The following is a 13,447-nucleotide window of genomic DNA, read 5'->3' on the forward strand; positions in this document are numbered from 1 at the left end:
AGATTAATACTTTATTGATCCAGAGGGAAATTTCAACACGAGGTTTAAGGTTTAAAACGTATTGTATAATTATTTCAAGTCAATATAAACATACAATCAAAACCAGGAAAAAATATACATCAACGTTCAGCTGATTATAGTTGCAGGTACACAAAACCTGGGTTTGTGTTAAATGACTGACGATCTGGAAGAAAACAATGGTGAAATGAATTGGAATCGGTGTTATTGTATGTCCCATCACAGAGTAAATATGGGACTTTCTGCTTTGTACTGGGTTTGCTGGAAACTTATCCTATCAGGAAAAGGCACTTCAAATATTGACAGTGTCTATGATACTACCTGTTTTGTTTGTTGACGTGTGCTTCTTGGGAGAAAGCCAGAGTTGATGTTGATGTAGAAGTAAACGGCTTTTGAATTTGAATTCATGCATCAAGCTCTGTGTTTGCAGACAGGAGTGAAAAAAAAATGCTCCGAACTAAAAGCGTTGCTACAACAATGTCAAATTGTCCTCACTTTACTTAAGTAAAAGTAATGGTGACAGTATGACACATTTTGGACAAACACTTTAAATATCATGGAAGGTTCCTTCTACAGCTTTATCCTTCACTTTAAAGTGTCAAAAATGAATCATTCCACCTGGCTGAGTGACATTTAATACATATACAACATGTGTAAGTAGTATTTCATTGTTGTAGCTGCTTGAAGAGGCTGGTTTTAAGTATTGTATATAGAGTTAGGTAGTTGAGTCCAGAGGGGTTGGGTCCCCTTCGATGCACATCTTAGGGGAGGGGTACAGTACAAATGTTTATTAAGGATTTTTCCATAAGATTTGTTTTTTTTTTGGTGTATAATTTGATCTCTTTGGGCTTCAAAACAGTTATTTAAATAAACTGACAACTCATAACCCTCTGAAACATGACCAAGCACCCTGAAGCTTCACTGCTTTTTCAAAAGAGGTCACATGCCCCCAAAAAAAAACACCATTGACAATGTGTTGAATTTCATGAATTCCTAATAAATAAAGTATTTTACATGTAATTTTATTTGACAAATAAGTAATTAATAAATACAGCTGCAAGAGGAATGCAGTGGAGTAAAATTACAATGTTTGCCTCTGACATGTAGTGGAGATGTAACTAAACAAGTACCTCGGAACACATCCCATGGACAGTTTTGTACATTTCTGCCCAAAGTGACCACTTCTAAAAATTTGGATATATTTATATATATTATAAAAAAAAATATTATCAAATTTCTAAACCGTGTTCTAATTCTGAGTACATGTACTCAGAATTGAGGCTTGTGACCTCTTTTGAAGAAGCAGTGAAGCTTCGGGGTGCTTGGTCATGTTTCAGAAGGTTATGAGTTGTCAGCAGAAAAGGAAAAAAAAATAACTTTTACCTTTTTTTTTTTTTTAATTTTCAACAAAACTGCTTTTAACCTATAGCCCTTTGAGATGAAAAGGGCACTATAAATTAAATGTATTATTATTTGTATATGTATGTACTACTACATGGCCCCTCTGAAACCCAGTAATCCTGTCTACGGTAACCGGATGAGGACTCCAGGCTGGAGGTGCGGGTCTTTGACAGGAGATGGGCGTTGCCCGTCCAGCCAAATGTCAGTTGCTTTCGCCGACACGCCTCCGAAAGGAAGACTTCCTCTCAAGCAAACTTAGGAAGTTAACCATCTTGCTGAAGTCCCGCCTTAAACACCCACGAGCTCCGTTTTTATTCGCTCCCGTCTCTTGTCAATCAAATATATCCCAAGCGACGTCAGCAGGAGCAGCGCCACACCGGGGCTGAGGAGTGGGTGACGAAGAGCCATCACCACCACCAGGAAAAAAAAAAAAAAAAAAAATACCAGGAGCGATAAAAATGCACGGACTACAAGGGTCCATTTGACTGTCGGATAGACGGTTGGGCGTTTTGGTCCCGGCGAGGTATTTTGGAGAACACCAGCTTCATACAATGAAGGTCCTCTGTCAGGCCGAGCTTTCTGGTTTTTAGCCAGTTGGCTGCAATTCCAGGGATGGCTAGCTGAGCTAACCTAGCGAGCTAACAATTAGCCTGCCCATTTAGCTCCAGTGGCCACTGGGCGCCTCGGTCTGCAAGACGACAGCGGCTCTAAGGCGACATTTTCGGACTGATTGCCTTTAGGGTTCCCGTCCGTCGAGTGCTTTGAGACAGCGGGCCGGTCGATCCGTTTGTTCGGCAGATGGACAGTTTAACGGGCGCTCATTGTCACTGCGCGGGCGTACAGCGTCGGTTTCGGGGCGGCTAGCCTAGAACTCGGCCGGGCAACCAGCGGAGAGGGATCGTACAAATGTGGCAGCCAAGCAGCGTCCCACCGTCTCCGGGACCGAAGATGGTAGTCTGAAATAAAAACCCGAATTTTTTTTTCATGACTTGCTTGGCTAACTTAGCTACGCGGGGAAAGGGATTAAAAAGTGTGTCTTAAAACCCATCAACTTGTCAGTTAGCTTGGTTATAACGTTAGCAGCGTTTAGCTTAAGAAGCTAGTAAACGTTACCCAAACTAATTCCACCAAGTAAAGTGGTCATTTGCACCTTTTCGGCAGTCGTCTTGACAATGTTTGCCGACGTGTTGCATTGCACATTTTCTGTGATCAGCTGTCGGTCCCTGTAGCCTGAGGATTTACAAAAAGACTTCGACTCAGCTGTCAAATATTTGACACTTTGACAGCAGTTTTACCATCAACAAGAAGGCCAGATTCTGCAGCCAGCCTTCCACGCTCCCCGTTAACGGCGTCTGGATATAACTCGTTGAAAACGGACCGTTGACTTTTTTCATATTTTTTTTATTTTATTTTATTTGCCCACTTTGTGAGAGGTGTAGCCCGGCGCCCCCCCTTGTCAGACGGGCTTTTCAGCTCATGCGGTGATGACTTTAGACTCCATGATGGCTTGTTGCCTGAGCGAGGAGGCGAAGGAGTCCAAACGAATCAACGCTGAGATCGAGAAACAACTCCGGCGAGACAAGAGGGATGCGAGACGGGAGCTGAAGCTGCTTCTGCTGGGTAAGCCTGCTCCATCTGACACGGTTCCGCAGACTGTCTCACCGCGGCATGGCTGTGGGCACCTGCACTTCACCGCAACCCTTTGATACACACCTACACACACACACACACACACACACCAGATAGTGGCCACTATGGATTTGTTTGCGTTATAAAGGTTTTTGCATGCAAAACACTGCACCCACAATCGCACTAGGCACACCACAGGATTTGTGTGTAGTATGATATGCAAATCACAAGTCAGATGTGGTGTTTCCAGTTTTATGAGAAGCATTGACCCAGGAAGCTTATCAATAGTGTGTGTGTGTGTGTGTGTGTGTGTGTGTGTGTGTGTGTGTGTGTGTGTGTGTGTGTGTGTGTGTGTGTGTGTGTGTGTGTGTGTGTGTGTGTGTGTGTGTGTGTGTGTGTGTGTGAATGACATTGACACTAACATGCTGACTGTGTTCAAAGCTACCATCTTGGGTCAGAGAAGTTCACAGGGAAAGATGGGGAAACAAACCCTCAGCTATTAATTCGATTGTGTCTTGTGTCCCAGTCTTGCTTCTCTTTTACTTGCAACGCAAAATTAGAGGCCCCTCGACATTGACTGTCAGGTTGCTAACAGCCTTTTTATAAACGAGACAAATTAGAGGATCACTTGCTTCATTTATCTGACTTCATTTGTGTGCATTTACCAAATATCGCAAAGCAACGAATGGACACACTGCTGCATTAGAAGATGGGTTGTGACATTTAAAGTCCATTTCCTTAAATCAACTCTTCCGTTTAATGTCGTAGAAATCAACATGGTCGTCTCGTGAAAAGTTTTATGCATTTGTTAGAAGTACGTCTTCTGAATCACACGCATTAGTCTCACAACCAGCTGTAAACAGTTTCGTCATTCCTGTAGTCATCTTCCACTTTACCGCAGTTTTATCTGCCTGTTAAACGTGGCTCAAATGAATAGAAGAGTTGGGTTTTAATTAAGTTTGCTACAAGGGAGACGGCGTTCTCTTGGTGCCTGGTCTACAAAAGGTCTTCACTGAGGTGTCACACTCTGGGAAATAACTATTCTCCAAAGAATAGGCTGTGCCATCCACAGACTAATTTCCATCTTTAAAGAAGAGTAGCAGAGCCATTGTGCATTTTTTTGTAACGATATATTGATGAAGAAAAGCTGTGATTTTTGCCAATTCCACACTGCATGTAAGTCCAAGGTTAGGATTAGCTACAAGCTACATCACCATCACTAGCAGGGATTCAGTATAACGCTGTTAGAACCCTTCAGCAACCATGTTGTTTGTTGTCATAAGTGACTGAATTCACACCTTCTAGTGTACGGATGCCCTCGCTCATATCCGAAACAAAGTCCAACACTGAAAGGATTAGCAGCTTATGATAAATAACTGTCAAGTTTATGACTTTTGTCATTGTCTGAACTGTAAGTTGTGGTTAAATTCAGAAAAATAATCAATTAGTATGTCTTTGTTTACATAAGATGTTCTTATTTTATTAGCAAGTAAAGTGCGGGTGCCTTTTAACCTTTGGACTATGACCAAAATAGCTGTTCAGAAAGATGCATTTAGAAACCTACTGTTCACAGAAACATTTTAAAAGGTCAGAAGAACAACCAGTCTGGAGGTGGGACAGGACGGGATCCCCATAACTGACCTTTAACTCATTTACACTTGGACACGGATCGGAGCTCGGAAAGGGGTTTGAGCAATCTAGCCAGATGTTGAAAAGGTATAAATCCACCCGTCTCTTAAAGTGGGTTAGTTAGGTTGCGTGGTTGCGTAAGTTAGTTACTTCTTCACATGTTAACTACATTGGAAAGTGGTGTTTCTGAACATATGGTTAGTACATAAGGTACAACATGCTGTTGTAGCTTTTGTATGATTCCTGACCAGAGCTGTATGATCTGTATGAGAGAGAGAGAGAGCATTGAACTGTATGAGGGAGGTAGTGGCGTCGGTGAGAGCCCAGGAGAATGCATCAAAACGTGTCTCAAATGGAAAAACTGCTATGTTTTATGATGTTTTTATGTGTTTACTAGATTTTGTGTGTCGGTGTCTGTTTCGTTTTTGGAGGTTTTAGTCATTACCATGCAGCTTCAGGTGCATTACCACCACAATCTGGATCGGAGGAGGACCAAAGTGTATTAAATTGTCAGTGCAAAGTGTAAATACTGCCTTTTGATTAAAGGATTGTTGGACACAACTACAGCAAGACTGTTGAAACTGGATTTTTGAGGCCAAAATCAATATTGATATTTGAGAAATTACAGATACAGATTTTATTGGTCAGGCTCTAGGTGCTGCTAATCGTATTTGGCTGGTGAATTATTGAGTGGCTTATGAATGTGGCAGGGTCCTCAATTAGTCGGTATGCTTATAATAAACATATCTATGCTAAGCTAATACAAAAAAGAGTCGGCAACTAATGGAATCTACGTGATCTCAAAGCACTCCGTCTTTACTTGTTAAGTAGTCCAAAAAAAGATTTCATGGTTGGCAACGCATCTCATCTGTGGATTCAGTTGGCCAACATATTTCCAATCATTGATGAGTAATATAAAAGTGTTGTCGTCGGAGAAACACATTGTTTTTGTCCTTCTTTTCCTGCTCACAGATGAGATGCTGACTCACTGAAAGCAATTGATTTGGAAGACATTTCCGTCCTCGCAACCCAAATCCTTTTTTGATGAAAATGCTAAAGTACAAAATTACAGGAGTCATTTTTTTTTTTGTTGAGTCTGATGTCACATTAATTAAGCTTGAGTGAAATGGATCTGAGCAATCTTTAGTGGCTACAGTGTGAGTTATAGTGCTTTCTGGTTGTCTCACTTCATTTGGAACCTATTATGAACTTCTTTTGATCCTTTTTATAGACCTTCACGCATAGTGGTGCGTTTTATTATGTTTCTGGCTGCGTATCACATCTTGAGTCTTTTCTCTACAGTGGCTTGTTAAATGTGTTGTTGGATTTTATATTTGTGTCACTGATTGAACTAACCAACGTTAACAAATAAAGTTTTGCTGATTTGCTCACTAATGTAACGTTGTACAAACATTGCAGTCTTAACTAGATATTTAAGTTTTCAGCTGGAAATATTCAACCATGTTATTGCCCTGACTCCCATTTGATGGTTCTGCTATAGATCTGCAATTATTCCAGCTGTTTATCAGCAACGAGCTGGCTTTCCTCAATAGCGTGGTTAGCTTGTGCATGTCAGACATGCCGGCTGAGGAAGAGCCAGGATCAGAGTGCTCTGCCGCCTGCTGTAGCTAATGAAAGTCACAAGTAATTAAATGTGTACAGCCTGAGAGCCCAGGGAGCTGCAGCAACAACTTCTTCAGTAAATTGGACCTTTTCTTTCAAAATGTGGGTATGACTCATTGGTATCTTCACAAACTGAAAACGGCAGGTGAACACTAAAGTATAGAGGGGATCTGATGATGATATGTTATGTTGCAATGGGAACGGTCTGCCATATATCAGTATTGGACCCATTGATCAGTTTCTATGGAAGAAAAAATAATCTCATTAACATAATATATTTTCAAGTTCTTGTGATATATTTTTCTCAGGATTATGTCGTACCAAGTAAACTTGACTCAACATGAAATTATTTTTTTGAGGGGGGGGGGCAGCAAGTGAAAGAAAAGTTCATGTTGCGCATTGTGACGGTGTGCAAACAGTGACTCAAGACAGTGACTTTAACTTTTCCGACGTGGATCCACTGTTGACTGAAGGTTAAGTCAGTCATATGGATGAAAAACCTGTAAAACGTGTACTAATGCAATACTGCACAAATACTAAGTTTTTTTTTTTCTTTCCTGTGGAAGTGTTTGTTACAAAGCACGACACCCTTCTCCTTGTGAAGTGTACAATGGTCAAGTCAGCATTGTGTACATTTGGGGTCCAGTCTCCCAATGTCCGAAGAAAAAGAGCAGCCAAAAACTAAGCCCTAGCTGAAATGCCTAAACTAGTACTAGTAGGGCTGCACAATTAATTGAAATACTCTCTATCCATAAATTGTAATTAAATCACAGCGTGGTTTTTGATAGCGACCGCTGCTGTGAATCCAGCTCTATGAGATTCATCGATTCCCCCTCCGGGTAAAGGTATAAAATCACGAGACACCGTGTAGTTTCCCGGTGTGTCTGGGACTTCCACAACATGTACAAAGCAGTAATAGTGTTTATTTATGTATTTATTTCGGGCCATGAATGATGAAACATTATCAGTGTAAATGTTCTCTCTCAGCCGTGTCTCTGTTATGTGCGACGCCACAGACTGTCCGGGCGCTGCATTTCCGGGTTCCGCCTTTTAATGTGTGTTAATATGAACACATCCAACGTTGTCTAATTCGTAACACCGTTGAAAGAGTGACACACTGGTGCATAGTTGGTTGACGGCTTACAGGGGACTCTTCAGATGTTGGTGGAGATGCTTAACAAAGTCATTTATTCATAAAATACAATTATAAAATAGATAATATTAATTAATGTTTTGCACTTGATAGCAAGCAGTTGCCTATTTTACATATTATTATTAATCATTTTGAGTTGTGTTTCTAGAAATATCAGGCTCTTTTAGCTTCAACATGTTCCACCAGGTAATTGCTACTTTTGTCTGTCTGCTGTTGGTGTTTAACAGGAAACATTAAGAGCTTTTTTTTACTGAAAGTTGCACAAAAACAAAACAATGAGCTGAAAGATGCTGCAGAGCTTCTTAGCGCTTGATAATTGGAGGTGATAATTATCTGCGAGTTCATCACTGCCAATGACCCATGCCACATACATATCATGTAATCCATTGATATAAAAACATTGATTACATCTGCTTTGATGCAATCTACCTTAAAATTTCATCAATGATGCCACAGAAAAACAGTTGTCATGTTGGTCGTGATCAGCGTCAAAGAACTTAATGTCATATAAAACCGATTTAATCCAGCTAAGACTAGCTAAAGCCCCGGGACACAGGATATTTACCTGAACTCAAATTTTGAAATGGGAGTCAGGATGCTGTGTGTGTGTGTGTGTGTGTGTGTGTGTGTGTGTGTGTGTGTGTGTGTGTGTGTGTGTGTGTGTGTGTGTGTGTGTGTGTGTGTGTGTGTGTGTGTGTGTGTGTGTGTGTGTGTGTGTGTGTGTGTGTGTGTGTGTGTGTGTGTGTGTGTGTGTGTGTGTGTGTGTGTGTGTGTGTGTGTGTGTGTTCGTCTGTCAATGTGCACTCCGCTCAAACAGGTCGGTAGTATCTGGGTTAATGAGTGTTTGTTTTTTGGCAACACCCAAGGATGTCTCATGCATGGAGCCTACCTGCACCTATTATGGTTTCTCTTAGTGAGTCTTTCAGTAAGCCAAGCAGATAAGCCCTGTGTTAGCCTTATTTATTTGGAACGCTGTTAGCTGCTGCCAAGGTAACGGCAGGCATGGCAGAGTTTGGCAGAACCAATGAAACTGTAGCGATGAACAACTCGCACACCAAGCCGGATGAAATGATCAACAAGAGACTTGTGTGAGTGTGTGTGTGTCTGTACTGTGGCATTGTGGGCCATCGTAGGGTTGCCCTGTGGTACCCAGCTATCCTCCACACAAGCGCTGCGGAAGGCAGAGTTGGCAGATACCCTGCCGTATCTATACTCCCACAACTGTATGTCTAACAGCACCGACTGACTCTCAGCCAAGGTTGACGATGCTAATCATCACCCACGTGAGCTTATTTCCCAGAAATCTCCAATTGCTAGACTCATGCCGTCTGACATGGTGGTTGACTGAGCCAACGAACTGCCAGTTAGTTGAGATAAATTGTGTCTAATCTGTTAAAATCCTTTCAACCTGGCTGTACATCAGTTATCAGTGGGTATTGATTTTTTTTTTCTTCATAAAACTCTATGTATTACAGCTGGGACATTTCTTGACCCAATATGACATGCGTGGTATCATTTCCCTGTCTGCAGCCTTGCCTGCCATTGATGGTCTAACGTTGTATTTATTGCGGTGGCATTAGGTGATAATAGTTGTCATCCAGTTTATTGCTGAAAGGATTAGTTACTTGATTAGCTGATTGGTTGTTGATAGTTGTAATAAGTCCTTTACATTTTCTATTTGGATTTGATACTTTTCGCTGTCATGTTTAATTTAAACAAATTGTTTAAAAAAGTTTAACAAATCCATTTACAGTTTCCCCCTAGCCCACTGAGATGTCTTTAATTTGATTGTTTTGTTCAACAAACTGATGACCAACTTTCTCAAGTTTGTGACCTTTTCAGGGTGGACTTTAATACACAAGCGTTGATAATATTTTATATAATTCATTTTAGAACCTTTTGGTTTCCATAAAAGCATATGTAAAGTAGACTCTGGGGTCAGTTTAGTAGTAACTAGATATAACTGTCTTCATGCCTAAGCTGTTAACCAGCACTTTTATATCAATGGGTTGTATCGTACAGGTGAATAGCATTACCACAATCTTTTAAAGGGAGGAGTAAACTTTGGGGTGTTCAGTTGGGTGCAGTGTAATGCAATGTCACCAAATCCTACACACCATGCATTTTAAGGAAAAGACATGGCAAGGTGTTATCTTGTTTTTTAATTTATTAACTTTATATAATCAGAATGAACCATTTATTTCTGCCCTGTTGGTGTTAGTGCTTCTAATGTGTAAGAACACGTTTTGTAAATATACCTGTTCTGTAGCAGCCATCCCAACCATCTCTTCAGAGGTATATGTATGCAGTCCTGAGCTTCTGTGCTTGGTAGATGAAAAGTGTAGTTTCACAGTATGGTACAAAGGCAAGACAGGTAGGTGTTCGTAGTTCTGCACTGTTTGTCTGGCGACTGTGTTGGTTGAGCAAACTGATGTTGACACACCCAGAGTTTCGGCAGCTATGTGGCAGGCCTGTGAAAGACGGCTTCTCAGTCTGGCTCGTTGTTACAGGGACATTTAAAACCTTCCCATATCACTTAATGCCCAGATTTATATCGGGTCTATGGTGGAGGGTTGGGATGGTACGGATGATGTTTTATTATGCTTATTGAATGACATATCCATACGTTGTCTCACTTGTTTTATCAGTAGAGTGCCTGTGAATGAATATGAAAATCAAGGCCGTCTGGATGCCTAAAAAGTTATTTTTGTATGTTTACACAGCAACAAATCAGAGGTGGGCAAGTTCCCAACTAGGTCCTGCACTAGGAAGAAGGAAGTGAAGCTAAAGACTGATTACAATTAGTTGAGGGGCTGAAAAACTGCAGCAAAAATCATTGGGAAATACTGCTGTTCCAGTACAATTACTATTTTTGATTAAATGGCAAGATACAAAGTAAGCTTAATTATTAAATTGACATCAAAATCCTTTAGAAGGAAAAGTGGGCTCGGAAATTTCTCAAAACAGCAATAGAAATCCTGTTTCTCTGTCTCTTTCTCAGACTCTTTCAGCACAGGTCTAGAGTGAGATTAGTTTATATTCCACTTGCTCCATGCAGACACATTTCAAACATTCAAAACACATTAAAAAATCACTCAAATAATTGGTATATTAATCTATAATTCAAATATTTGTTAATGTCAGCCATAACTGCAGGCCTGTTGTACTTAAAAATGTTGCTTTTATTATGTCCCATTTTACAGAAGGTCTGCCATTATATCCTCTAATGCATCGTTACTCTCCACCTTCTTGTTGATTAATTAATTACTTAATTTCCTTTTCTTGTATGTGTCCCATGTGGTCGTGTGTCTGTAGCTATACACACCAGTGGGAGGAGGATTGGTGGTGGTGGAGGGGTTCCATCTCGTGACAGGAACAGTGACATGGGAAACGATTATGGAACAATTTCTATCTCTCTCTCTTTCACTCACACACACACACACACACACACACACACACACACACACACACACACACACACACACACACACACACACACACACACACACACACACACACACACACACACACCCTCCCTCTTCTCAAGCAGGCAGTTGCTGTATCCAGTAACTGTGTATTGACGTATCTGCCAATATGGCAATCCAAGTCAGATTGTGACCACTCAGTCCATGCACAGAGAGTAAAGTTGGCTGAATGGTGTGTGTGTGTGTGGATGGTAATGGTGGAATATTGCCTTCCAGACATCTCTGAGGTGTGACGTCTTCCAGTTGAAATTTCCAGGTGCATGATGCCAAAGAGAAACGCAACCCAAGGCTGAGTGTGACAAACCGATGTTTCTTTGGAACTCTCAGAAGTGCAGCCTCCATATTGTTTTATTCATTTTTTCTTTTGTGTGTTTACTCTAACCAGCTGCCTAACAGGCTAACATCGGCGACATATTTTGACAATGTGCAATTCCATTGTTGGGTGACTTTACACCACCGTTTCTTTGTGACGACGGGGTAGGTGGATTTGCAAGCAGGAAGTCGCACTTTAAGTGGCGTTGCATTGTACTTTTTCAAGCAGGAGATTGAAAATGTTTGAGCTCCAAGTTGTCTGGAACGCAGCAGATGCTGGATCAGTCAGCCTTTCGATAAAACAGTTTCAAGAACTGAGTAGCCCAGAGATCGAAAGGTTCCTTCCTCAAGAACCACAAAGTTTAGGCAGATCATACAGACGATGGATCATGACTTTGTTTCATAGGGAATTTATGTTGTGTTTTACAACTCACACTTATGCAAGTGTGCTGTTTGAAGGAGACCAGCAGAAGTGGGGGGAAAAAACTTGAAAATACCAGACACATTTTCACTCTGCTCCTACGGTAAAAACATTTCCTAAAAATGTTCCTGGAAAAGTTCCTCCAACCAGAAAAGAGGCACTAGACGGTCGCTCAGTCATCCAGTTCCTGTCCAGTCAGACAGGCCTTCAGCTAACCTTTACCAACACTGAGCTGAAGTGGACATAGCTTCCTGTTTGATGTGCTTAGGGAAGCTTTAAGGAATCCTTTACTTAGGGCTCCCTCCTCCACTCTGTCACACTTTACACCTCCTTCCTTTCCCTCTTGTCTCATTGACTCTCTTTTGTTCTTTCCCTTTCAACGGGATGCCAGACTTTGCTCCAAGTTATTACTCTTCATGTAAACCACCGCTGAAATATCTGCCATGGCCTCCAGCGAGCCTGACCCACTCAAACAGAGCCATTTCTTCCTGCTCTTTGTGAGTTAATGGTTATTTGGCAGAATGACTAAATCCCCAGTCTAATGTGGCGTGGTATACCAATACTAGAAAGGTATCGCAATATGCTCTCTGCCGTTAAATATGGTGCTATATACCCCATTTTAGTAGAATGACAGCGTTTTAATAAGAGCTGTATTCATGAGTTGCATCGATGTGCAACAGTGTGTGTGTGCAGCGCTCTGCCTTCAGTCCCAGCAGGCACAGTGGGCGTGCCATTTGTCTTTTTATGCTCTCATATGCATGCTGCAGCTTTCATGGTGACAAAACGAGAGTCTTGGCTGCAAATACGAGCGCTCATGCTGACCGTTGACGGCTTGTCGACAAAGCAGACGCACAAAGTGAAATATGGCGTTATTTTTGCTTACATAACCAACAGTCAGCTTGAAGCCCCAGAGACGCCACAAAGCCTGGTTATAAAAGATGTTTTAAAGGCAGCCAACCAAAGGATTCAAAGACAATGTGATAGATGGAATATAATCGCATTATTACCCTTGGGTTGCATTGATATTGTCAAATATTGTTTGTTTTTTTAAAATAAAAATATACTTTAAGTTTCCTTGTTATATCTTCTATTATTCTACAACCTTTACCGAGGTTCCTACATTTTTTTTGCATTGGTAGTTTCAGTGTCGTTATCAAGCTATTTAGGCATGTATCTTACCAAATCATAATTTTGGTATTGTGACAACACCACTGATGATGCGGGCAGAGTGACGATGGCCATGACAGGTTATTGGGTTTCTCCTCATCCTGATCCCTCTGGCTGTGCTGTGTCTCCGGTAAACCTTATTGGACTCATTTGTAAATTCAAGTGGATTTTTTTGTGAATGTTTGCTTTTCAAAATGACATGCTAATTTTTAGCACTGTAGAGGAACCAGTTCCCAAACATGTACACCTGAGTTAGACCTGAGGTAGAGAAATTTGTGTTTTAAAGGTGAACTCATTCAACTTCTTTTGGGATTATCTCACATTGGTGACTAGAAATCAGTAACCGAAAGCCTGGGGGGGCATTGGTTTTAGAAGATGCGTGAATTTACGTGGCGGGAGAGCTCTACTGATCTACCTCTTAAAATTTCAATAGTTGAATTAAAGTTGTGCCATTTGAAAACCTTTTTTTATGTTTGCAACTTCGGAGTTAAAATACCCAATAAGAAAAAGAATCAAAACTACTCTACTACTTTACTCACAGCCTATGGGAATTAAAAAGTTCTGAAAGCAGAGTACTGGCTGAAGGACGTTGTGGGATTAAGAAATGCA

At 41.1% G+C, this 13,447-nt stretch overlaps 1 protein-coding gene across 2 annotated transcripts in view; it reads left to right on the top strand.

The window, feature by feature from the left end:
* The first annotated feature begins 1,850 nt into the window (after positions 1 to 1,850).
* Positions 1,851 to 13,447, top strand: part of LOC311014811 (guanine nucleotide-binding protein subunit alpha-11) — a 41,670-nt gene continuing 30,073 nt past the window's right edge. Inside the window, exon 1 of one of the 2 annotated variants that reach the window (XM_084011637.1) lies at positions 1,851 to 3,039. In XM_084011637.1, coding sequence (XP_083867763.1) covers positions 2,904 to 3,039 — 136 coding nt within the window. In that variant the 5' untranslated portion in view covers positions 1,851 to 2,903. The remainder of the gene's footprint in view (positions 3,040 to 13,447) is intronic. The other variant, XM_084011636.1, reaches the window with a different exon arrangement.

This window comes from Eutrigla gurnardus (genome assembly GCF_963514095.1).
Source record: "Eutrigla gurnardus genome assembly, chromosome: 6".
NCBI classification, from domain to species: Eukaryota; Metazoa; Chordata; class Actinopteri; order Perciformes; family Triglidae; genus Eutrigla; species Eutrigla gurnardus.